Consider the following 24,624-nt stretch of genomic DNA (forward strand, 5'->3'; position numbering starts at 1 on the left):
TTACTATGTCAACAGTTTACCAATTCCTATCAAGTAAAGGAACTGACTAGATTTCAGTATGTTAAGATCCGACTGGACGCCCACCAGGATGTCTCAGTCAAAGGGGGTTTCCCCGGCGCTATTGCGGCGCTTGTTCCACTTTAGCAATTACTACCTGAAGTCTACCTCTTAATTGACAGGGAATATCAACAGTCATACAATGTTTGATGACATCTAACCTAGTATCGACCAATGGATGGCCATGGCGCCAATTAAGCATGCACCGAGGGCACGAGACCATAATAGGAGTCATAAACCTCTTTAGATGTTTAATGCGAGATAGGGGAATGAATATCATAAGATACGTATTCTCAAGTATCACCTATTTACAACCTTCTAGATGAACTACTTTCCCTCACGATCCCATTAAGAAGTATACCGTCCAGAAAAGAACAAAAATGTGCAATATACAAATGTGAAATGGGCAAATCTGTCCAGCTATGCGTCCCACTTCTAGGGTCTCATGCGATGTAACCTTAGAGAAAAACTAATTTCAAGTGTAGCAGGGATTTGAATTCGCGCTCTGCTAATGTATCGAGGTAAGACTCGGTATTAACGAGCAAAGCCGGTTGACATCGGTCAAGACCAGTGTGTTCTGCTTAATCTACATTTCGGTCGTCATCAACCCTTTTAGTAGCGAACATCTTGAGCGCGCTGTATGTTTAGGCCATGGGAAGGAGAGGGTGCGGTTCTGACTAGGTAGAGGTGTTGTTGTTATTATTGCTGCAACCCGAGTAGTGCTCCATCAGTCAATTCGAGGTCCACGCAGAGACCTTCCATGGAGCAATTGCCCTTCAACGATCGCCTTGTTGCACTGTGAATGGACTTAGGCCTCACTGTATCCACATGCGTCATTTATTGATAGTCATGGATCCACTCATTCATTTCAAGAAGCTTGTCTTTACACATGTTAGTGCAATAGAAATACTCCATACCGAAGCAGCAGGTGAGCGAGGCAAGCACCGCAACTCATACTAGTATGTGGCCGAAATAATGGCTCCAGGCAACCAAATTCTGAAAATTTTCGTAGAAAGGTTTTGATATTTGCGGATGAAGAGATTTAGATTGCCAGCCAGATCTCTTTGCGGCTCCTCGAAACACCATTTGTGTCAATACCCCCTTCAGAGTAACTCAGTATGTCATCTCAGATAACTAACGGATATTTTTTGTTTTGATTTGATTACTATTTAACGTCACTCGGCGGATCACGTGGCACACGTGACCTGCGGCCTCAGAAGGGCTACTAATATGCTAATTAATGTAATAACTAGTCATCATTATATGACTAATTAGGTGGTGTCTAGGCTGGACACTAGTTGCTAGTTAGGTGATCACACAGCCGCGTGCACTAGGCAGTGCATGTCATGGGGGGCAGCCGATGACACTCCTCCACTTTTCTCCTCAGATCAAAATCGCTTAAAAATATGTCACGTGACATGCTGTGAAGGATAGAAGGAAAAACTGAAAGAAAATAAATCACAAAAAACTGCTTGTAGATAGAAAAGGAGATAATGGTTGGGCAGAGGGGCCCCTCATATTTAAGCTAGTGATGGAGGTACATAATGGGTGACAGGGAGTCTGGTCACCACAGAATCACTCTGTCACCCACTGATCACCCATGCTTACCCATGCTGTTAGATACCATTGCTCAGCTCACCTTCACTCACCTGCACTCACCCTGTGGTTTAGCGTCTCTCACCCGTAAAGCAGCAGGCCTTCAAAGGCGCATATAACTTCTGGCCGCGTTGATAATACTGGCTTAAGTACGGCTGAGCGGACGGGAAGCCCTGTTTTCCACACCCTATGGTCGTATGTGCTTGAGACATGGAATCCGCTGGTGAAAAGTACAGGGATGTATCATGGGTTCGGGCCTGAGGGCAATAACTCCTCGGGGGAGGGGGTGCGGTTGGTGCATTCTCAGAATGGCACCCTATTGCTTATTATTGTAAAGCCATGCACCAGGTAAGTTCCCCTCTAAGTATCAATGCATATATGCAGCATATATATTAATATGGTGCTAACTACAGGGTTATTATTAGCTGCGAGAAGGGCATTGGGTCGTGCCGGAGGACGATGGGGAACTTGAAGGGCCTGACCAGCGGACTGACCTTTGTAAGGAGGAACTCCACGGCGATCTTGGTGTGCTCAAGATAGTCAAAGCCCAGCAACTCCAGCGCAAACGAGAGCTGGAGGAAACGCTGAAAGGCCTTCAGGAGCAGTTTGAGGCTGCAGATGCTGCTTTTAACGAAAAACATCCAAGTCCGGTTCAATATCAAAGCGTGAGCCGAGCTTCTCATGGACCCCTTGTATAGCCTGCAGGAATACAGGCCCCAAGGCGGTCATCTTTGTCAAAACCAGCACTATCTTTTACCATCTATCCGCTTGCTTTTGGTCTCAGTAGTGCACAGCCGCAGGGAAAAATGCTTGCTTGCTTTCAAAGCAGTGCTCGCATGGACACGTCTACGGGCGCTCAAGAATATAATCAGTACCAACTACCTTACTTCTTCGGCATCGTTAAGCCGGGGCCTATCGTTAATTATAACCGTAGTTGACCATCTGACTGATGGCCCTGTGTTCTCGGCGGCCCAGAGAATCACGACTTCTCTGACTGTCATATCCTGCCCTCTGAGCCATGATGTAGTAGTGCTGAGAGGCAGACACTGGCGCGGTTGCCTTAGGTGGCTGTCTCCTATTCAGCTCGGCGTGTCAGTCGCCTTGTACGGAGTAGTAGCTGTCCAATCCTGAGGGTTCTTGCAACCTGGTGGGAAGGTATTAAGGTTTGATCGATACGAACAGTCTGGACCTGTTGGTTGGATCTCCAAATCAGAACAAGAGTTTCGGCCTCAGTTGCAGAGTGATCCGCAGGGCTGAGCGATGAACAAAAGAAATATGCCCCCAGTTACTCGAGGAAATATAACCCGACCAGCGCAATTGGGTTCTCGGATACTCTAGGATATCGACTTACTTGTGACGATGTGATAATGCGCGTCAGCGGTGCTAAATCAGATTAAAGAGTTCAACTTTTTGAGAAGTTTGCAGCTGCGCACTTGGATATAGGTCTCTGGCTGAACTTTAACATGTCCTGACATGGCCGGCTATTGCAATTCTCAGCCAGCCATCTGTGGGGGATTGTCTTTCATTCCTTCTTCTTACCCAGAGGTGGCTCATTATGAGGATTCTCGGCATACCACGACAAGGTATGAGGATCACTTACTTTCATAATATAAAAAGACCCTCAAACTTCCCCTCCAGAACCTCTACTTGTCCAAATTCCAGGGAGACACTTCGCTCCGAGGACAATCCAAACCTCACCTCTGGACTGTTATCTTTCTTGCTTTAATCAAGTTTGGATAATATTGGACACTTTCTGCTCCGAACTATGACGGCCATTGATCTAGCCAACTGGATGAAGTACCTGGATCCCAGCGTACGCGTTATCGACTCGTACATATCCTGCAGTCACGATGCGTCTGCCTATAAATACGATGGAGGCGACAATGGAATGCATGAGTTTGTCGGCAGTATCTGCCAGATTGCGGATTACACCGGCCAGCTCCTTGCAGGGTCCCGGTGGTTTGATATGCGGGTCACCCGCGAGGGGAATACTTTGGTGATGAAACACAGTATCATCACGTTCCAACCCTTTGAGACTGTCCTTTATCAAATCAAAAGTTTTGCCGACTATCATAAATCCGAATTTCTTTTCCTCGATCTCGATCTCGCCCATGGAGGTGGTCTCGCAGGCGACGTTTTGGCCATGTTGATCAAAGTCGTAGGAGACGGCAGAGAAGATGCATTTGCAACCGCCCACGTCGGCCCTGATGGCAAAATGTACAACACTGACCTTACCTGGGCTAAGCTGCGGCAGGACGGGAAGCAATACATCATCATCTGGGGCGAAGATGAGGAAGTCAACGGTGTGACAAAACATTATGACAGTGGCAAGCCCTGGGCTCCGCAAGCCGTCAATATCCGTGATAATTGGGCGGATGACTACGAGAACAAATCACCCAAGGAGATTGTGAATTGGTTAGACGAAGCCCTGGGTCTGTGGAAGAAGGAGAGGCTTTGGATAACCCAGCTCATCGACACACCAAAGCGGTCCTTCATGCCTGGTCATCACCCCAGTGACTGCGACAGCAGAGCAGCGCCGGTCTTCAACGAATGGCTCACCAAGTTCAAACCTGGTGATAAGTTAGGTATCGTCAAGCGTGACTTTGTCAATGAAGGCTGGAATGAGCCTGGTATCTCCCACGTCATTTGTTTGAATAAATTTGCTCAGAACCCTGAAATCCCTCTTGGTGGGACAGTCAACTATTTGAGCACTATTCGACTCAGGACACTGGACGGGCGTTACGTCGCCGTGGACACCAATTCCCCCGGTAATACAAATCTCAGCCTACTGACCCTGGTGAACGCGCCAGCGGATAATACTTGTTTTCTGATCCGGCAGTATCATAAGGACTCATCTTGGGAATGGGCGTTCAGTGGCAATCTGGACGCCGACTCCTGTGGCGCCAACGGGAATGTCCGGCTTGTTCATGTCGACAGCAGGTTTGGTGACGATACTGTGGTGTCCTGCGCGAAGAACTCCGGAGGCTTTATGTACTGGGGTGTGGGCTGGGGCCCAGCAGACGACTGGGAGACGTTCCTTCCATACGATCCTGCCAACCCCCGAAGCAGCAACAGGATTCGTGACGGTAGTACTATTGTCCTTCGCACACTCTGGCATATGTACTGGAAGGCAGGCGAAGATGAGAATCGCTATACTAGGCTTTATGCGAGCACTGGAGCGATCGAAGATGCCACACGTTTTGTGGTAGAGAAGGCATGAGGCGTGGAATCAAAGGGCCAATATTTACCAGGAAGTGACAGATGACTGAATGCGTAGTCTTTTTTGTCTTATCTATGCCGTCCCCATCGTCTGCTTTGAATATTTGATCTAGTAATTACCCTTAAGAGGCCAATGAAACCACAGCATCTTTTCTGGCTTTACCTGCATTAAGTAGAGGAAGCACCCATACTACACCGAAGGTTATGCAGTCTCCTTTTCTTACCTCATTCTTAGACAACTTGTCGTTTGACAGACTTATGTGGCAAAGGCTCCACAAGCCACTCAAGGTTCCTAGTGAGGCTTGTCTTAAAACCCAGTCTCCTTAAGCAATAATCTCCCTCTTCTCCCCATATCTATTGGGAAGTATAACATCATAGGTTATACTATAAAGAACTATATGTCTAGCCTTAATTACTTAGACCCATCTCCATTTTCTTCTGTTTCCTATAAATATAAAAGTGGTTGAATAGCATAGTACGCTCAGGCTCAGGAACAGTGACAAATTTCACCTGTTGGCTGTATCCCAACCAGACCAGGCTTATGGTACTAGACATTCAAGATCTATTAGTCCCTTTTAAGTTAGTATAGTACAATAGAGAGTATTCTGTGGAACGCCCTTTAAGTATAGCCTTTCCTTAAATTTCCATTCAGTGCTTAATTAAATTACTCAGATATCTTCCAACCTTAAATTAGTATAAGTATAGTCTCAACTTTAGTACTCTTATTTTTAGCTCTAAACCAAAGCATGTTCCGCTTTCCCCTAATCTTATAAGCTAAATGATGTTTAAAAAAGAAGGAATGGTTAATTCTGGCCTTAGCGCCCTGGATAATAAGATGGTAGTACTTTAATAAAGTTGATTTTTCATGTTGTTCACTTCTTATATCTCATCTCTGATGCCTATATAGACCACCTAACTAAGAGGAGTTCCCCGATCTTTATCTTTGTATTAACATTTGCATCATAATTAATCAGAAGCTTTACAGCATCAAGTTAACTATATATAGCTGCCTAGGATGATAGAGTTTAGCCATGGAAACCTAGCTTATTGACTCTAGCGCCATATTTAATAAGTAGGGTAATAAACTATGTACAGCCATGCATAGCAGAAAATAATAATAATGGCGTTCCCTTTTGCACTATGTTCCTGTCATAGAGGTTGGGTTAATTTCACTATCAAGATATCCTTGAACAACATGAGTCATGCCATCTTCAAGTGCTGATTGCAATATCTCAGGCAGACCTGGCCTCCAAAAATCCTTCAAGGGTTGATTTTATCAAGAAATGGATAAAAAGCACGAGTAGTGAGTCATGCCTGGCCAGCGGACTTTTGTAAGGAGGAACTCCTCGGCCATCTTGGTGCGCTCAAGATAGTCAAGGATTAGCAACTCCAGCGCAAATGAGAGTTGGAGGAGTCGCTGAAAGGCCTTCAGGAGCAGCTCGAGGCTGCAGATGCTGCTTTTAAAGAACTACACCATAGATGAGAGGGAACTTTAGCAATCGTTAGAGCCCTGTCTGAGCTGCCCGATCTACCCTTGTTGACACACAGACTGAGAAAATGTTGATAAACCGCGCTCATGTCTTCATTGTGGTCCGTCGAATCCGCTGCTAGCAGTGTCAATATCACCTGGCAGATTGTTAGCTTCCTCCGTGACACCGCTGCGTTTACAATCAGCTCCCATTGCTCCCAGAAGAGCTAGAAGTAATCATAGACTTCTTCGACCAACTACATGAGCACGGGAAGCAGCAGCAAGTCGAGATCGGATGTAACACGACCACCACCTCCCAGCGACCCTTCACTGAATCACGAGGACTATCCCTCACTGAATCGCATGGACCAGTCGACCACAATCTCATCGGTGTGCAACCGACCGAATCCGTCGACTTCTTGCGACGAATCTGTCCCCGATTGACAGACACTGCATCCACACTAACTCAAGCATGGGCCAACATATGTGGTGTAAATTATAATCATGAGGGCAGGTAGAATAACAGGTACATAGCATTTCCCCACGCTCATTCTCTGAAGGACTTTGGAGGAATAATCAACGAGGTACGGCCTTCCCTATTAAACATGAAATCCTTCTGTCTTCTATCCACCCCTTCAACTCGAAGTGAACAGTTCCGCCCTGCTTGCCAAACTGCTGCCTCTACAGCATCATCAATAGTACTTACCCACCCCTTCCTCCAGGGCGTGTAATACACACTCGTGGGCTTTTCCCATCTCCAAACACTGTCTTCGTCTGCAAACAGCGTGTCTGCAGTGCTTCCAATTACGTGCGCACAGAACAGCGGCACTTCCCTGTCCGTATCAGAAGAGACGTCTTTTCTAACCTTCTCACTAGTTGGAGAATCGCTTCTTGATGACTCTCAATATCATCACCAGTCGGGCAAAGTGCAACAGATATTTCCCGGATTAACAAAGATAGATAGTCATGTATCTCCTGCGGAGAGGATCGAGACTGAGGCAGTTTTAGACGGCTCAGCTCGCGGAACCCTTCAATGTAGCTGAGACAGGATGTTCCCAGTGGTGTATCGTGCAGTTCTCAGTAGGTTGTTGCTGGCCTGAGGTTGTGGTGGTGATCAGGATAGTGTGGAGGAAGGTTGATAGGTTCACTTCTGGAAATATGGGAGGTTCAGTCTAGAAAAATTTCTAAGCATCAGGAAGACAGGCAGAAGGATGTAAAATCACAATATTACTGATAGTGCATACCACAATGATTGTGCGCCCTTTGCGCCCTCGAGCAGGCCTTTCATTATCAGCAGACGCCATGATGTTCCCGATCAGGAAGGAGAACGGCTATTAGTTTGAGGATTTTCAAGATGCAATGCATATACTGATAAAGAGCTCGCAGTGGGGGAGGTTGGTTTATGTGGGCTGTATTAGTCTAGTTGATAGTGAAGCTTTGATTCATGAGGAAACAAGGCAATAAATATTGTGGTTCTGCGGGGGAGTAGCCTTTTATGATTGCTGATGTGTCCACTAATTACATGACTAAAGCTTGATCCAATGCAATGGCCTGATACCTACATTAGCCATGCTTAAGCTAAAGTGCATTGCTCTGGCAAAATAACCCTTTGACGCCGCCATTATTGAAAACGAGGAGGTATTCCGAATCTCAGCTATCCAAAGTGTTTTACTGCAACCTCACTACTTTCACAAGGGAAAGAATCACCTAGCTGGTATCTGAACTGGGCATGAGTTCGTTGGAAAAATTCGACACACTTGGAGTGATCATAGATACCAAAATTGGATTTATGCGGCGCTTAGCCTGATCGGGGAACATCCTCTATGGGAACATAAACATGAATCCCACTGGCCTGGGGGTTTTCAGAATGGGAAAGATAGCTGATTTACACATAGAATCTCCAGCTTTAACGAACGTGCGCAGTTCATTGACCTCAAATGCTGCTGCAAATGGTCACTGTGTGTGAGTCTGTTCTCTGATTTGCTAGAGGAACACAACCAGGGATGGTGGGATCTGTGACACACACTTAATGATCACTTTCAGGATAATGAGTTATCAGCTGTGGTGGTATTAATATTCTGGTTATGCTGCCTGCCTGTCCTGTTATGAAAATGTCCTTGGAGCCTCCCCCTTTCCCAACAGCCTCACCTCACCACCCCCATCTCTTCATTTCTCCCCAAGTCCCTCAATCCTTTTGCGTGCCTCCCGCAAACTGCTTCAATCAAACATACACAGTTAAGTCAGTCACGTCAGCCTGTGCCCTCGAAAAGCTGAAGCTGGACGCCCACTGGACACGGAGAAGGTGCCTGATGCTCAAAACCATGGACCAGCATCGGTCAGTGGTCATGATGAATTGGGTTCTCGATATACCTATCTCAGAGGGATTCCTTTGTATAATCTCATCACAGCTCTGATTGTGGGAATGCTTCTCCTTGGCCTGGATATGAATGTGGTCGCAACAGTGAGTCTCCATAGAAGTGTCTTTGCTGTGGTAGGGTTACTAAACACTGATGCAATAATGCTAGGCCGTTCCCACAATCTCGGACTACTTTGACAGTTTTAAGGATGTGAATTGGTATGGTTCAGCCTTCCTTCTGGCTCGTAAGGTGGCCCTCCGATGTTCCGTGTACATGTCGATTTTGTGTTCAGACACTGACTGGTCAGATGTGCAACGCAACCGCTTGCAGGCAAGATGTATACTGTATTCCCCTTGAAAGCATGCTCCCTCAGTTATGCCCTATATGAGCACAGGTACCACAGCTAACTCATCTATCTCCTTCAAAAGTACCTGTATGTCAGTTTTATGGCCCTCTTTGAGCTCGGAAAACTCATCTGTGCGCTCTCAACATCAAGCAGCATGGTCATCGCTGGTCGGACTGTTGCAGGGTTCGGGGCTTCGGGCCTTTTCAATGGAGCAGTCGTTATTCTGACGGCGTGCTCCCCTCCCAAGACTCGACCTCTTGTAACTGCTTGTGGAATCTCTATGATCGCAATAGGGGTATTGTTGGCCCACTGGTTGGGAGTCCCCAATGAGCTCTGTTCTCGTCCAACTTCCCAGAAAGCTCGATCCCTTGGGCTTTGCGCTCTTCGCCATTGCCTCTACCATGTTTCTGACTGCCATCAACTGGGTTGGAGCAACGGGTGGAGCAACCTACCCCTGGAGCTCGGCAAAAGTGATTGGTCTTCTCTGTGGAAGTGGTGGTATACTGGCACTCTTCATCACATGGGCTATCCATCAGGGTGATGAGGCCTTAATTCCACCTCATATTCTTCGCGAGCGAAATCTTTTCTTTGGCCGCTGGATCTCCGGTCTGCAAGGTGGTGCCACCATCATGGTGGGTTACTACCTACCTTTGTGGTTTCAGGCTGTCAAGGGAGCCTCGCCAACCGATAGCGGCCTCATGATGCTGCCGACAATGATAAGTCAGATCCTAGGTTTACCGACGTCGGGCGCACTTGGTAAAGTGAGTCCAATCTCTCTTTGAAACATGGACTTTGAATGGCTAACTAGTTTCTGCAGTTCGCAAGGTCCATTACGTTCCACCTTGGGCAATCATTGGCAGTGTGACGACAGCAGTCGGATCTGGACCCATGACCGCATTCACAGCAGATACGAGCAAGGGAAAGACTATCGGTTATCAGGTTATTACAGGGTTCGGACAGGGTGCAGCATTAAACATGGTTAGTAGTGGGTGCCTGGATGGGAACCGAGCACAATGCAAGGCCTGACAGCATTTTCTATCCCATCGTCGCAAGCCAAGAATATTTAAGCAGCGACGCCATTGCTATTGCCAGTTCTGCTATTGCGCTGTGTCAATATCTGACTGGGTCCGTTGCCATCTCCGTGGCGCAGGCCATCTTCCAGAATGGCTTGACCCCAGCTCTGGAAAAGTACGCGCCAAATGTTGATGCAGCATTCATCCTGGATGCCGGCGCACAGGATAGGCCGATGTTTTGCCTACTGACCAGCTTCCCGGAGTTCGATGCGCGTATAATGAAGCATTGGTCAAGATCTTTGTGAGTTACCTGTAGTCTGAAGTATTCAAAGCTCACTGACCTACTGTCATAGTTTCTCCCCACAGCCACTGCTGCTGTGGCTCCCTTGCTGAGCTTTGGCTTCTCTTGGAAGAAAATTGGCGTAGGAAGCACATAGAAATGCCTTCAACAGTTTTGGGCCATGTCCAGAGTAAGTACAGATAGTAGCATTGCTCATTTTCTCCAAACATATATATAATATGACTGGCTAGTTCTCTCCTGCTTCATCACCTATCTGAAAGACCCAAGACAACTCACCTTTGAAGCTATATCTTCAGTCATGTCTATCTCAGAAAGAATAAGGTACATATGGATTAATTATAGGCATTCACTATCTTCCAAAAATAATTGTGAAGATTCTGACGCAACCTTGGATCAGTTACTAGCTCCATATGGGACATCTAATTTAGGTGAATGATATCCTCATTGCCTCCCATGGCGTCATTCACCCTGTTCCATGCCTGGATAATACCCAGACTGTCTTTTTTCAGCAGCCGATGCTCGTACGCACACAACCATCAGGAGAAATATGTGCCAGCTCTCTTCTACCTAATCATACCACTTCTCAAGCAGTCCCCCCAACATCGCTACGACCTCACTTAGCGGCCAAAGTGACTATCGTTACTTGGCTTCGCTCTCTCGTGGAGTAATTGAGGAACTCGAACACTAAGGAGTGATATGCTATGATGTATGTACAAATGGTGGAGTTACTCTCATTTGTACTGTGCCAAATGCAAAACTTCAGATGGCCCGATTTGAAGTGCGATATTCTGCTTACCTTGTACCACTGCGGGGGCTCATGGTCTGAATTTGCATACAGAGTGCAGCAGGGTCGCCCTGATCGAGCCACCACTCGATATCAACTCACTGTGTCAGGCGGGTCCACTCCACCTTGGACAGCGCGAACGCCAGAAAGTGTGGTCATTGTTCCAGGAGCACAGCATCTCCCGCTGGACTGAATGCAATAATACAGTGAAGACGCTCCCCCAGTTACCGCGCAGCTTCATGATCTCCTAGAGCCCATGGTCCTCGCAGCCCGTTCGACAAATATCCCAGGTCATGACCACACGGCAGGTGAGGCAGCTGACCGCGCGGAGGCCGAGGTCATCCAGCCTTACCAATCCCGAGGAATGCTATGGGATCCCGACGCAAGCCAACGGCGATTTCTACCGCGAATTCATGATGTTCTCGATAACCAGCCCTTGGGGGCCGTCCGTCTTCTTGACGTCCCAGGACGCGCATCGCCGGGGCCCTCCTCGGCCAACTGCGGTGGGACGACACCGGCGTAGTGACAGAGCTAAAGCTGTCGTTCAAACGCCTCATTAATAGTGCGAGCGGTTCTTCTGCGCAAAGCAAAAGCAAGGGGTTTTTTGTTGTGTAGAGAACCAGGAGTGCAAGCGCTGGCTGCTTGAAGAAGGACTGCACTCATGTGTCCCCTTCCAATGCGGCACTGGGCTGCTGCCTTCCTCACGACGCCCCCTGACGAACTGTAAAAAGGGCAGCACGACCACTGAGGGCCATATAAACGGCATTTGGAATGGCATTTTGCACTGGGAATTTAGCCCTGTGGATGGGTGAATCACGCACCCCAGGAGATGCATACAGCCTATAGTGGACAAAAGGGGGTTTCAGACTTTCATACCTTCCAGTATATTGGCAGCTATGGGCAGTGAATATCCAACTGGGGGCCGCCATCAAGAACCTTGCGGTGGCCGAGGGAACAAGAAAATTTGAACCTCGACGTGGGTTCGTCAAAGATATACCCAAGAGCGCAAAGAACAACATGCCACGAAAGGGTAATAAGGTGCTTTTAAAGTCATTCAGGAAGCGGCCCGTACTTACTAGGCCAATCCATTTCGCATCAAGCTTCGACAAAGACTTCACTCAAGAATCTCCTATGCGATATGACGACATTGAAACGTGGTCTACTACCACTGTCAATATGGCTTGCACATGTCGCTGGCCTTGATCCTTCCTCCATACACACGATATGTTTCTACAATAGAGTCCAAGTACTTTTCCTCGACTTTGAGACCCGCTTTCCTAGAAACGACTATGCCTGAATTCAAGTCCATCCGTCCAACCTCAGTTCAGCGGGCCTCGGACATTGTGGTACTCGAGCAAATTGATGCCAGAAAGACCATCGCCGACAAGGGAATGTGAAAGAAAGTCGAAACTCAAAAGGAAGGTGATGCAGAACATACTCCATTCCACTTTGCAGAGGCAGCAATCGCAGATGCCAGATTTAAGGTCTACTCCCGCCTTCCAGGCGTTGAGAGTAGTGAGCCATATCAACGCCCTTAAATATGGACGCGATTTCTAATGAGGTAGATTTGCATTGGCGTCTCAGAGCAGTCGACAATGACACTGCACACTGTCACATATTGCATTCGATCCACGACCCTGGCCCTTTTGGTGATTCTAATTCTGGACCAGGGTCAGGACGAAGAAAACGCTGTCGACTTGTCACTATGAACCTTACTATTTATGACCCCTTCCGAGTTGGAGAGAAAGCTATGTATTGAGGTTGCACTATGTACCTTATTTGGTGAGCAAAATCTATCGTGGAAAAACGGGGGTGAGCGAGCTCTGAGATTCAGTATCTTCCTGACAGATCTGTCAAATATTGAGCCATAGAATATAGCAAGTTCTACGAACTATAAGACAGGCGGTTAAATAATCATTCAGGACCATCAGGCAGAGACGCGATCCATTCATCCACCATCGTATCCAGATCCTCGCCAACCGCAATCTGCCCCGTCTCCTTGTCAATGAACCTCAGATTTTTTTTTTGGACATGGCCAGGGAGCATATTCCCAGGCGTCCTGCCATGCCATTAAGCCATCTTCGCAGATGACATGGATTTCCTCCACATTAGGATACAATTTTCTTAGCTCGTAGGACTGAAAGTGGAAAAAGGATTCATTAATCTCACGCTCAAAGGTAAGCCGGCGAATCAGCAGACTTTCAGTAGGTTCAATTGTATCAAAATCAGTTCGTCCGATTGAGATCATGTCAATCTCAAAGTTCACCCAGACATACCGCAACTCAACCCCCTTAAGGGGAACTTGAAGGCCTGTTGGTACAGCCCCTGGCTTCGGGCTTCATGGCAGGCCTGAAGGACTGCAGGCACTGGTGTTGACGAGGTTACATGCAGAATCTTGCCCCAAGATCCGTTTTCTTTCTTAACGCGGACTTCAACAGTGCGCGGCTCAACTGTTAACTCCCAGATTTGAGCACGAAGCTCGAAGGGGAGGTGGGGAAAAAGGTGGAACGCGGCCATGCTGGGCGACGGAATTTTTTCAGTGGGGGCGGTTTAGCTGATAGTGTGCCTCTTGGCGTCTTAGGAGGCAGAGAAATGCACTTTAACAGATAGGGAGCAATGGTTAGTCTTAAAAAGGTTGAGCAGGTTGGTGGAAGAAAAGGATTTAGACGCGGACAGAACAGGGGTAGTAGTGCCTTTTAGCGCCCCTTTTTATATCCTCGGGATGTATCCAACTGCATGTGCTGTAGTAGTCAAAATGAAGGCTTCCAGGTCCTACTAGAGAATGGAGTACCCTGACAAGCCCACTAGTTTAAGCCAAAGACCCTGGGCTCGGACAGAGTCGACCAAGAGCGGAACAGTTCATTAATGGGTTGATTCCTTTTTATTGCTTTGTTATTAAATTCATGACGGGTTAAGCTTTCCCAAAAGCAATCTTCTCTCTTCCCTAGACACTGACTCGCCTTGTCTTTCCCCTTCTACAGCTCAGTGCTTTTTATGTCAGCCTTCTTCCACTCATCTGTTCTCTCATTCTGCAATGAAGTCCGTCTTATTCTCACTTGGGTTACTTGTCAGCCTGCGCTTCTGCGCCAGCAGCCAGACTCCAGCACTACAATGGGACCCTGACACAATTGCCTCCTGTGTTGAGTGGTACGACAATGATGAAGGGCTTACATGCGAGGAAGCCAGAAACTACTGGGGTATCACGCCTGAGCAATTCACCCAATGGAACCCGTCAGTCAGTCTCGACTGCGAGCCGTGGGAATACCAATCCTACTGCATCGTGACCCAGGAGAGACTCAGCAATTCAACCAAGACAACCACAACATCCACGCCAGCAAGCACTCCTACCACCACCCAAACCACCCTGGGACCTTTTCCGACTGCGTGGACTTCTTTGGGCTGCTACTTCGACGACCCCAATCTGCTGCCGCTTCTCCAGACGCGCGTGAGCAAGGAGGGTGGTGACCCCGCGTTGACGATCGCCAAGTGCCAGAATGCCTGCTATCTCGCGGCGCTCACGTTTGCAGGCGTCAAGGCCGGTAACGAGTGCTGGTGCAGCCCATTCGTCGCTGGTGAGCACGCTCGTGATCAATCTGACTGTAACCTGCCCTGCAGCGGTGACAAGAACGAGGTCTGCGGTGGCAAGGAGTCCGTCAACGTCTTTGAGCCCGTAAAGGCTGACGAAGATGAACTGTTGCACAAGCCTACTACTACTCCTACTACTAGTTCTACTACTAGTAGTACTAGTACTCCTACCCCTGGTACCGGTGGCGATAATGGATACCGTGTTAACAGCAAACCTGCTGACTCTGGAGTGACGAGGAACTTTCCTCTCTATACTAAGTGTATATTACTACTGATTTCGGCCGTGTGGACATGAGCTCGGCAGCCTTGTCTACGTGGATAGCAGGGGACGCAGTGTTAGAAGTCACACAGGTGATATAAAAGGTCGAAAGGACCGGGAAACAGATTCTCCTCCGCCTATACGAAGTGGCCGTGAGAAGATAACAGAATTCATCAAATTTACGCGAACTGGGAAATATTGGAACATATGGTCGAAAACTAAATAAAGCCATCAGAACATCGCAAAGGACCAGAAGGCAGTAGACAAGGCAAAGCAGAAGTGGTGAGCAGAGAGCAGGAGGACGGCCAACTCTCTCTCTAGGAAGCAACAACGCGCAGAACCGACAAAAGCAGTTGCCTAGGACATCTTTGAGGACCCTTGGCTTGCGGGTTGCTTCGGTCTCGCTGTGTGGGATTTCTAACCGTGATGCTGCCACCAAAGACATTACAACCAGATGCACCAATCACCGAAAGAACGACGGCCATCATGGCTGCAGCCATGCCCCAGGTTGGAGTTCTTAGGGTCAAGCCTGGTCAGCTTCCTGAACTTGCTGTGTTGTGGTACATTGTGAAGCTTATGCATGTAAACATCCCTATTCTGGCGCTCCAGTCTAGAGGCAGAGCCGGTGCAACTGAACCCGTACGACGTGCTGCACGGATGGAAGCTCCTAGCATTCTTTTGGAAACAGGTCACGGAGGCAAGAAGACCAAAGGCAAACCTTAGAAAAGCACAGCTGCTCCGCCCATCTTTCATGTCCCCGGCCCTGATCATTTCGGGCTCTGGCTCCGTCCGAAAAGCAGAGGATGAGATGACGTTGTACTAATGCTAGCCAGCCTTTAATGAAAACAAGCTTTGCCAAGTGTGGCCAATCTGGCTTGTTCCATCCATTGAAATTAAGGTGTATTTCCCTTCCACAAGCCTGGTTATTATTCAAAGGGACCTAGGTCATATCTTCTAAGCGCGGCGTGCCTGGCCTGTTACATCAAGGTTTTCAATGCCAAGCCTGGCCTTTAGGCATTATGAGAGGGAATTGACACATTATGAAGACGCAGAAGACTCTCTCAGAGTGATAGGGAAGCTGCTCACGGTCACCAATGATCAGGAAAAGCCTCGAATTTGCTCTACGACAGCAACAGGGATGAATTGCGGAAGCTGAGACTTTCCACGCAGTCTGATAAATCTAGGTAATCTGATAAAGTCAGTATTCTAGCGGTAGCTAATCTGCTAGTCTTTATACCTCTAGATCACTTCTATATCTAGTTATCGTGAATCATGATACGCATGTGCTTATTGTTGGCCTTTGGATCCACACTCGGACTCCAAAGCCCGCAAAAGCCGACAGTGCAGAATCCGAAGTACCATAGAATAAGGAATGGCATGATCCAACTATTAGCAAGCTTAATATTGCAGGAGCCTGCAATACTTCTAAAAAGATCCTCAGTTAGTGGTTTCAAATGGACCAGTCTCATGACCCATCCAAAGTCAAATCCATAAATGTCGTCATAGCCCCGTCTTCTTATAAGACAGCTCCTATATCCATCCATCGACATCAACCCATTATCACAACTCCCCATCCTCTATACTGAAAAGCTACAACTACAACAAGTCACAATGAGCGAATTTCCAACCACATTCCGCGCAGCTCAAGTCCTAGGCTTGACAGGCGCCGCCTGGCTCTCAGGTCCTTCCATCCACCACCCTCAACATAACATAGCAAACACTGACACTGACATAAACAGGCAACATATTCTCCCTAAGCCTGATATCCACTCCCGCCCTCCTCCAATCCCTCCACGAAAAACAAGTCACCCCTCCGCCACCGCCAAAATCTGGGCCGACATCTACAACGCCGGCAAGATGCAGAACCCGCCCATCGCGGCCGCCACCGCCGCAGTCTTCTTCTACCTGGCCTGGTCGGTCCGTGATGGAACGGCGTTGTCGCTGGTCGCAGCGCCGAATAGTAGTTTCCTGTATGCTGTTTCGGGAATGTTGACCGTGGGGATTGTTCCGTTTACGCTTGCGTTTATGATGGGGACGAATCGGTCGCTGGAGGCGAAGGTGGGTTCTAAGGATGAGATTGAGGCGACGAGGACGGAGGTTGAGTCGCTTTTGGAGAGATGGGGGTGCTGAATGCTGTGAGGGGGTGTTCCCTTTGGTTGGAGCGGGGGTTGCGGCGCTGGCTGCGATTCCTTGATCTTAGGTCTGGTTGTATTGTATTATGAGTGAGGTTTGTTATACTAAGTATTGGAGTTTGTCAAATGGCGTCCGGGGGGTTGTCCTGTTGTTGACTTCAAGTGATGAAATTATTGAAGCATCTTCTCTTTCCACACTACGCAATTCTTGGTGATGTATGAGAAAGAAGACTAGAAACATGTCTCTCCATGAAAACAGGTTGGGGTTACTCCCACATTCGTCACCAATGCCATGATTTTATCCTAATCCTCCAGACCGGGATTGAACCTCTAAATCCTTCTTTGGCGACTTCCCCGACTATGTTTGTCGCTAGCTGCATGGGACGAGGTGACCATCGCTGTGTCCCGAAAACGAAAATGAGCGGTTTCCTGTTTGAACTACTCGAGTCGTCCTCCTTAGATGGATACGGTGAGTGGGTTGTCGTCTGTCTCTGCACAGCGCTAGTTAAGGGTGAATGAATGGTGGAATGCGTCGGCATTCGACGCATTCCAAGGTGTCCACAGCGAGTTTGTAGAGATTGACGTAAGCGTAAGGCTTGCCGTAGTTAAAATTTCAAAATAGGGGTGATGAATAGTAGAAACGGTAGTTGGTTGGCTACGCGTCGTGATCGGACGGGGCATAGAGCCTCCCAGAGTCCTGCTTATGAAATTCATCGTGGACCTTTCTTTGGTGTCAAGGAAACACAACGTGGTTCGGATGCCATGGGGAGGGCAGCTCTTTTCTGCATTCTGCCCTACTCGAGACCCCGATCTAGGAGGTATCAAACAAAAGATTCTGTCACTTATCCTCATTTGGCAGGCCGTTCTGCTGAGTGAGGCCGACCTGCGTCATCGCTTCTCGGATGTCCATGCCACGGTAAGGGTCAGTCTTCAGATATACAATGTCTCCTCAAGCATGGTCCAGAAGATCGTCAGGGCAATGTCCCAGATTCTGTTGAAAACGGAAATGTCATTAGAATGGTTGCCCAGTTGCCGTCATTCGCAGCCACAATGTGTTGTGGTATTGTCGTAGTTCCTCCTGAAAGATCAGCCGAGAACGAGCAACGAAACGGCCCGGCTTACAGATTCCAGAGATTCCAGCTCTTATTGAGATGGTTCTATACGGCTTCTCGCTTCACCAGATGGTCTCTACACATGACATTTGTTGGGGCTCGCTGAGGAAGAATTTGCCTGCCCTTGACCTGGAAATCGATGAAGGGATGTCAATCCGCCGGTAGTACGATTTCTTCAAAGCGATACTGTAAGTATCTAGCAAAGAAAGCAAACGTCCTCAATGATTGTGCTCTTGAGGAAAGCAAAGAAAAAGAAAGAAGAGGAACGATAATGTAACAACTCGAGGAGTACGAGCTGGATGCCCCGGGGCCCAGAAGGAGGGGAGAAAGACTCTCGTCGGAGTTTGGGGTCCTGCTTGTACACAATCTCTTCAGAACGGTCCAAATTTAAATAGTATTAGAAAAATGTTGATGAGTTCACCTCGATGGGTAATGTAGTTGCACTATGGAGCCACTCTGGCGTTGAGGCAGCTGTCTCGGCTGAAGACGATATTTTGATTTGAATACTGAAGCAAAGGTTGGGTGCAAATGGCAGGTTTATATCCTATATCAACAACAGACAAGTAGTTTATATGGTCAATGTCAGCGGCTTATCAAAGAATGATACTTCCTACTTTGTGAATGCACCAAATAGCTGTATAGATTGTTTAGATCCCAAGCACTGTACTATTCTCATTAAGTCTTGTCTAGTAGATTAAGCGCAGCTTCTGGTCAAAGAAGTGAATAGTCTTCCATGGAGCCCTGTCTGCTAATCTTAAGTCAATGTCGTCATCTGTAGGGCTCAGTCGTTCTGAGTTGGCAACTGGCATAGAAAGTCGTCCACTAAGGATATGATCGTCATGTTCAAGGCTTGGCAAAAGGGAATGGAGTTGATTGAGTGATATCAAATGATCAACAGCAAATCCTCTCTGGCCGCCTCAGGCAGCGAGCATACATGGATAACAAACAGAGCAAACAACCCAATGATAAGATAAGCGATAAGGATAACCCGATAAGATGATATTCAATTTGGACAACACTCCAACACTTCGTCATCTACTCATCCCTTGCTTACTACAGAATCAACATGGTGAGTTGACTACCGCCCGTCGTAATCAGAATTGGAGCTGACCAGAGTAGCGCAGTCATTATCTATCCACCTGCCTCAAGGGGCGATTTTGGTCGCTTCCTTCCAGAAGGACAACTCAGCGAATTGGAGCATCATTTAGGACTAGCAAACCCAGTGGCCAGCCTAGACAATGGCCCGCTTTCACTCAACTACGCGCCGCTACGGTAGATGCTACTCAGAACGGTCCAAATCTTAGCGGATCCTCAACACCCACAGTGCGGGTACAAGGGCCGAATAGCGAGGACCAGGACAGCCACAAAGCCAACCTTATCTCCCAACTCAAGAGCATCCCCCAGGACACCAGTTCCCTGCGGATCGAGGAAAACACCCCCTCGGACAAGGAATGGTCTATCCTCAGCGAGCACTTCACCAACATCCGCGACCTGGAAATGAACAGCGGGTACGACGAGGGCCTCAACGATAAAGAAATGCCTCTGCACTGGCCCCTCGAACGACTGGAGATCAGCTCCGCCGCGGGCGAGGTCATCCAAACGCCCTTCGTCCTGCAAGGCCGAGTAAAACACCTCGCTTTAATCTTCACCTCCGGTCTACGATTCGAGGGTCCAACAAACACAGAACTGCAGCGCACAAATCGCGAAGCCATCGATCGCGGTGACGCAACGCCGCGATACATCACAGTAGATGAGGGGACACCGGCGGAGCGAAAGATCGAGGTGACGTATATCCCTGAACTGGTGGCGCAGTGGATGACGGACAAGTACTCGAAGCCCAATCCGCAGGTGGAGTCGGCGAACCGACCCCCTGCGCAGGTCACCACGGACACGCTGGAAATCGTGGAGAACGACGCACTGGATGCGTTCTGCCGGATGGCGGTGGCGCTGCCTCATGTGGTTGATAATCTGCAGACGCTGACGCTGCGCTCGACGCATGGGCTGGATTTCCAGTTTGCGAAGGAGAGTATGTTTGTGAGTGTGCTCCCGCATCTGCTGAACCTGCGGACGCTGCGGTTGAGCGTGGGGGATATTTTCGAGGATAGGGAGTATCTGCCAAACCTGTATACAAAGTTCCCGCCGAACTTGTCGGCCCTCTACTTTCGGGGTCCTGCATCCCTGTGTCAGTCGAAGAAGTGGGAGAAATGGATAGAGTCTTTTGCCTCGAAGGAGTATCTCCCCGAGCTGAAGAAGCTGGGATTTGTGCTCGACTTGCATTATGAGGGTGACAAGGATGGGAAGAAAGAGGTCCAGGCGCCAGAAGCGGTTCTCCGGGAAGCTCGAGCTGCTTGCGACCGGCTGTATGCCGTTGCAAAGGATCGTGGTATCACAATTGACGCTATGCATGATGGGTGGGCCGACGAGTTTGAACATCTCCGACAAGTGGATGATCGCTGGGGTGCCTTGTGAATTGCGAGTCTTGCTGCTTACTATTTACCTTAATTATTTCCGATAGTCAAATTTAGCATCACGGCTTGTCCGTCCGCGTCCCTGAATCACCCGTTTCACTTGGCAACGGGCTCGTACTCGTTTACCCACTTTTTCGATTGGGCCGTGATGAATCTCGCAGCCTGTCGAACTCCCGAGGCAACTAATTAAAAGATGCCAAAAATAATTTAAGCTTGATTGCCTCAAAGACGAATCATCCTGGAGCATAATCAGGCAGAAGAATTCGGTGATCGGCATGGACCGACGCCGTTCCCCTTCAACTGCCAAGTTTGGTTCCGCTCGTACTCGTAGCAGCCAGTCTCTAAATGGTGCGGTTCTAGTCTAGTTAGCTTAGCCTATAGTGTACCGTGTATCCGTTTGTCTGTTTTTGAGCAACAGCTTAGATACGAATACGATTTGTTCCACATAGGGAATATGTTGCGTTGGACTGTGTTACTTACTTTGGTTCATGTATAAATAGGCCGTAAGCACTTGGATTCATTCTTGCAGTAAGCTTAGCATCAGCACCTGCTCATCAATCAACTAAAAGATATAGATATTAACCTCAAGCCTTTATTCTTGCGCTTACATTTGGTTCATTGGACTGTCTACACAAACTACACAATATGGACTCCATCTCTCCCGCCCCCAGCGGCAGCGACAGCGATACAGAGAGCGCAACCAGGTATGAGCACCACAAATCCAAATGGCGTTAAATATGAATTAGACTACTAATACGAAGTAACGAGGATAGCATCCCGCCGCACCAGAATAAGACCAAACATTCGAAAGAACAATCAGTGTTTCCCCTCGCCCACCCACCCCCAAAAGCCAGCCAACGCCTCCGCCTCACCCCAAACTCCTCCTCCAAATCCAACACCTCTCTTCGAAATCCACCCGGCCTCTCCCCGTCCTCGAGGTCTGGCAACCTTCGCGCTTTGCGGCCCGGCCGTGCGCGACTCTTCCCAAGCTTCATGCGGGGGATATGTACATTACCCAGAGCGAGGCATACGCTTCGTTATCTGGTGATGACCACAATCACAATTCAGGCTCAGAGGCAGAGGCAGATGCCAGCCATGAAGCTGTCGTCGGGGTGATCTACCACCCACCGGCACAGAAAACAAAAGCGAAAAAAGAGGAGCCGGGGCCGGGGCAGGCGGAGGCGGAGGTGCATTTCCCGCTGACAGGGCGCACGTGGTCCGCGCGTGTGACAACCGGTAGTGGGTATCGGTTTCAGGGACGGGAGGGCGAGGGCAACCGGGAGTACGTGCTGCAGTGGAAGAGGCGGGGGGAGAAGAAAAGGAGTACGTCGTTCTCTTCGTCGTCGACGGATCCGGCGCCTGGGGCCGGAGGGGACAGTGGAAGGTTCGTGTTGGGCATTGTGGATATGAAGACGCGGCGGGGGGCGCGGGTTGCGTCGCTTACGAAAAAGGGATTTGAGGTTGGGTGCTGGGAACGGCTGCCGCTTGAGGGGCTTCGGGAATGTGTGGGCTCGTCTACGGATGAGTCTGAACTGTCGGAGGGCAGTTCAGGACGGCTGTTTATACAATGGTTCTGACGACGGGGGTGTGGGTTGCAGCGCAGGAGGGGTGGCTGAGTTGAGATAGAGAAACCAGTGCAGAATTAACGATTATGACGGTCATATTGAGCTGCAATTTTCCAGTCTTCCACTTAGTCTATGCGTCTACTTCGCTCCATAGATGGTGATACCTTCCACCAGGGCCTTGATCTGCAAGGCCAACAACCGCGAATAGTACCGGCAGAGAGCCAGGTTCCCGCCCATGAACCAGAATCCGGGATGGCCGCTCTTCCGCCAGATCGTGCGCATCTCGCCTTCCTCGTTGAATCCCCAGACGCTTTCGATACGATCGGCGACCTCGTCGCCGAAGATGGTCCGCGCTTGCGTCTTCATGTTCTGGTATCCGGTCGCGAAGACGATCTCGTCGGCCTCCAGCTGCGTGCCGTCCGCGAACTGAAGTCCATGGGGAAGGACCTCGGTGATCTCCTGGCCCTGTTTGACCTTGATTTTGCCGTCCACGATGAGCTGGCTGCCGCCGACGTCGATGTAGTAGCCGCCGCCTCGTGACAGGTACTTCATCAGGAGACCGGCGTTGTCCGAGCCCATGTCGATCTTGAAACCAGCCTTGTCCAATGCTTGGAGGATCGCGGCATCGCGTTGATTCTGAGCGACAGTCAACTTGATCTGCTGCGCCTTGAACAGCTCGCTGGGGATGCTCCACAGGTACAGGTCCGAGTCTTCGGTCGGGGGCCGCCTTCCTCGTAGAGACCCTTGAGCCCGATCTCGACAATCGATTCGGATGAGATCACACATGTTGTGCTCCGTTGCACCATCGTGACGTCGTATCCCTTTTCGTAAAAGTCCTGCGCAATGTCGTGGCCAGAGTTACCTGATCCGACGACCACGGCTTTCTTGCCCTTGGACGCAGGATTTGCTTCGGTAAAATCGGAGCTGTGGCAAATACGATCACCCTTGAAAGACTCCATCCCCTTGAACCGGGGTAGACTCTTTTCTCCGGAATGGCCAGTAGCTTGGATGACATGTCGTGGATGAAGGGTGCGGCTCTCGACCGAGCCGTCGTCTCGTCGTCTTTCAAGCACGACGGTCCACTGCTTTTTATCATCACTCCACAAGGACGATTTGAGCTTGGTCCGCGTCCACACGTTGAGTTCAAGAAGCTTAGCGTACGCTTCGAAGAACTCGGCTATCTTGTCCTTCGGCGTGAATGTCGGCCAACTCGGAGGGAAGGGCAAGTACGGCATATGATCGAACCACACGGGGTCATGCAGCACGAGCTGGTGGTATCTCCGCCGCCAGTTGTCTCCAATACGGTCCTCCTCGTCAATGACCAACGTGTCGACACTGAGCATCTTGAGACGAGCGGCGACGCTGAGCCCAGATTGACCGGCACCTGTCAAGTCAGTACAACGCCTCGTCAGTCGAGAGATGGTGACGTACCAACGACCAGGACAACCGGGTTCTTTTCCTCGAATTCAAAGTCGGACGTCCGTCTATCCTGCCAGTTTCTTCTGCCTAATTGCGCTCCGTGCTGCACACCCAGTGGTCGACGGGTGTTCACAGCCTCCTCGTGCCCCTTGAGCTCCTGGAGAGTCGTGAAGATAGTGAAGATTTTCCAGACGCCGTCCTTCTCCGCCATGCGGACCACGCCCCTTCCATGCCCTACATCGTTTGCGAATGTAGTGAAGAACTCCACACCTGTAACCTCACCAAACGCATCAATTGGGCCAACATGGGGCGCACGGAAGGGCGATGACTGGTCAATATCAATCTGGGCCAGCCGTGCGGAATGCTCGAGCAACTTGGCGATTTTCTCTCTGCCTTTGATGGTTCGGTAATCCCACGACAGCGCTAGATGGTCCCGCCAGTAGGCGTCCTCAAGAAATAGATCTGAGACGGCCTTGTAGTTTTTCTGCTTTATGGCATTATTCAAACGATCAATCACATCTGATGCGACCTTGGCCGCATCGACAGATGTGGAGGATGCAGTTTGGGGGAACTTTCCCACGGGGACATTGAAGGAGCCTGGTTCGATTCGATCCTTGGAGGGAAGATCAGTGATGGGAACAGTCATTTTGTCAATATCAGGTGGAAGAGAAGTTGACAAGAGACAATGAATGTCGTCTCGAGCAATTGCTCCTTAAGAACCTTAAGATCGACAGTGAGTAATCAGAAATTGCGGGGTAACGTCAATCCCCAAAATGGCAGAAACACGCGCTCCCTAGGCTTCAACGCTGCCTGGGCAATGTCGAATACCTCTTGAAAGGACATTAGATGGCTGATGACACGTATTTGTATCACAGCAGTCCTTGGCCCGTTCAATTGGACGAAGCCTGGTTCTGGTGTGCTATACAGTGGAGATCATTGCATG

At 49.2% G+C, this 24,624-nt stretch overlaps 10 protein-coding genes across 10 annotated transcripts; 7 read left to right on the forward strand and 3 right to left on the reverse strand.

The window, feature by feature from the left end:
• Positions 1 to 1,942: 1,942 nt before the first annotated feature.
• Positions 1,943 to 2,510, forward strand: P174DRAFT_452129 (uncharacterized protein). Its single transcript, XM_024829056.1, has 2 exons — positions 1,943 to 2,001; positions 2,079 to 2,510. Exons 1-2 carry the CDS (start codon positions 1,993 to 1,995, stop codon positions 2,349 to 2,351), a joined length of 282 nt encoding a protein of 93 aa, XP_024681450.1. The 5' UTR covers positions 1,943 to 1,992; the 3' UTR covers positions 2,352 to 2,510.
• Positions 2,511 to 3,304: 794 nt separating this feature from the next.
• Positions 3,305 to 5,004, forward strand: P174DRAFT_442730 (uncharacterized protein). The gene has a single exon (XM_024827642.1). The coding sequence runs from the start codon at positions 3,419 to 3,421 to the stop codon at positions 4,871 to 4,873; it is 1,455 nt and encodes a 484-aa protein (XP_024681451.1). The 5' UTR covers positions 3,305 to 3,418; the 3' UTR covers positions 4,874 to 5,004.
• Positions 5,005 to 8,177: 3,173 nt separating this feature from the next.
• On the forward strand, positions 8,178 to 10,361 carry P174DRAFT_461353 (putative MFS transporter; the record flags this gene model as incomplete). Its single annotated transcript, XM_024829990.1, is given in 8 exon segments — positions 8,178 to 8,298; positions 8,611 to 8,801; positions 8,866 to 8,966; positions 9,005 to 9,056; positions 9,126 to 9,355; positions 9,375 to 9,799; positions 9,861 to 10,021; positions 10,053 to 10,361. 8 exon segments carry the CDS (start codon positions 8,178 to 8,180, stop codon positions 10,359 to 10,361), a joined length of 1,590 nt encoding a protein of 529 aa, XP_024681452.1.
• A 2,580-nt stretch (positions 10,362 to 12,941) lies between these two features.
• Positions 12,942 to 13,658, reverse strand: P174DRAFT_513355 (2EXR domain-containing protein; the record flags this gene model as incomplete). Its single annotated transcript, XM_024831971.1, has 2 exons — positions 12,942 to 13,431; positions 13,500 to 13,658. 2 exons carry the CDS (start codon positions 13,656 to 13,658, stop codon positions 13,144 to 13,146), a joined length of 447 nt encoding a protein of 148 aa, XP_024681453.1. The 3' UTR covers positions 12,942 to 13,143.
• A 287-nt stretch (positions 13,659 to 13,945) lies between these two features.
• On the forward strand, positions 13,946 to 15,196 carry P174DRAFT_442731 (uncharacterized protein; the record flags this gene model as incomplete). The annotated part of the gene is made up of 1 exon (XM_024827643.1): positions 13,946 to 15,196. A coding segment is annotated over exon 1 (587 nt), but the record flags the coding sequence as incomplete, so codon positions are not given.
• A 29-nt stretch (positions 15,197 to 15,225) lies between these two features.
• Positions 15,226 to 15,868, reverse strand: P174DRAFT_214864 (uncharacterized protein). The gene has a single exon (XM_024821354.1). It carries the CDS (start codon positions 15,754 to 15,756, stop codon positions 15,430 to 15,432), a length of 327 nt encoding a protein of 108 aa, XP_024681455.1. The 5' UTR covers positions 15,757 to 15,868; the 3' UTR covers positions 15,226 to 15,429.
• Positions 15,869 to 16,596: 728 nt separating this feature from the next.
• Positions 16,597 to 17,115, forward strand: P174DRAFT_513357 (DUF1772 domain-containing protein; the record flags this gene model as incomplete). Its single annotated transcript, XM_024831972.1, has 3 exons — positions 16,597 to 16,666; positions 16,725 to 16,789; positions 16,843 to 17,115. 3 exons carry the CDS (start codon positions 16,597 to 16,599, stop codon positions 17,113 to 17,115), a joined length of 408 nt encoding a protein of 135 aa, XP_024681456.1.
• A 2,146-nt stretch (positions 17,116 to 19,261) lies between these two features.
• P174DRAFT_408715 (uncharacterized protein) lies at positions 19,262 to 20,760 on the forward strand. Its single transcript, XM_024824180.1, has 2 exons — positions 19,262 to 19,298; positions 19,349 to 20,760. The coding sequence occupies exons 1-2, from the start codon at positions 19,296 to 19,298 to the stop codon at positions 20,696 to 20,698; spliced, it is 1,353 nt and encodes a 450-aa protein (XP_024681457.1). The 5' UTR covers positions 19,262 to 19,295; the 3' UTR covers positions 20,699 to 20,760.
• Positions 20,761 to 21,235: 475 nt separating this feature from the next.
• Positions 21,236 to 22,274, forward strand: P174DRAFT_452133 (uncharacterized protein; the record flags this gene model as incomplete). Its single annotated transcript, XM_024829057.1, has 2 exons — positions 21,236 to 21,401; positions 21,518 to 22,274. Exons 1-2 carry the CDS (start codon positions 21,343 to 21,345, stop codon positions 22,272 to 22,274), a joined length of 816 nt encoding a protein of 271 aa, XP_024681458.1. The 5' UTR covers positions 21,236 to 21,342.
• An 80-nt stretch (positions 22,275 to 22,354) lies between these two features.
• Positions 22,355 to 24,480, reverse strand: P174DRAFT_442733 (flavin-containing monooxygenase). The gene is made up of 3 exons (XM_024827644.1): positions 23,694 to 24,480; positions 23,024 to 23,646; positions 22,355 to 22,937 (listed from the first exon to the last, which is right to left on the reverse strand). Exons 1-3 carry the CDS (start codon positions 24,325 to 24,327, stop codon positions 22,401 to 22,403), a joined length of 1,794 nt encoding a protein of 597 aa, XP_024681459.1. The 5' UTR covers positions 24,328 to 24,480; the 3' UTR covers positions 22,355 to 22,400.
• Positions 24,481 to 24,624: the final 144 nt, after the last annotated feature.

This window comes from Aspergillus novofumigatus (genome assembly GCF_002847465.1).
Source record: "Aspergillus novofumigatus IBT 16806 chromosome Unknown P174scaffold_5, whole genome shotgun sequence".
Classification (NCBI taxonomy): domain Eukaryota; kingdom Fungi; phylum Ascomycota; class Eurotiomycetes; order Eurotiales; family Aspergillaceae; genus Aspergillus; species Aspergillus novofumigatus.

What these genes read in the sequence shown, in the direction of transcription:
- P174DRAFT_442730 (XM_024827642.1), top strand. Translation starts at nt 3,419, where the DNA reads ATGACGGCCATTGATCTAGCCAACTGGATGAAGTACCTGGATCCCAGC.
- P174DRAFT_214864 (XM_024821354.1), bottom strand. Translation starts at nt 15,756, where the DNA reads ATGATCAGGGCCGGGGACATGAAAGATGGGCGGAGCAGCTGTGCTTTT.
- P174DRAFT_442733 (XM_024827644.1), bottom strand. Translation starts at nt 24,327, where the DNA reads ATGACTGTTCCCATCACTGATCTTCCCTCCAAGGATCGAATCGAACCA. An exon ending in CCCGGTTGTCCTGGTCGTTG is followed by an intron (nt 23,647 to 23,693) that starts GTACGTCACCAT and finishes CTGACTTGACAG; the next exon opens with GTGCCGGTCAATCTGGGCTC. An exon ending in TGATCTCATCCGAATCGATT is followed by an intron (nt 22,938 to 23,023) that starts GTCGAGATCGGG and finishes ATCCCCAGCGAG; the next exon opens with CTGTTCAAGGCGCAGCAGAT.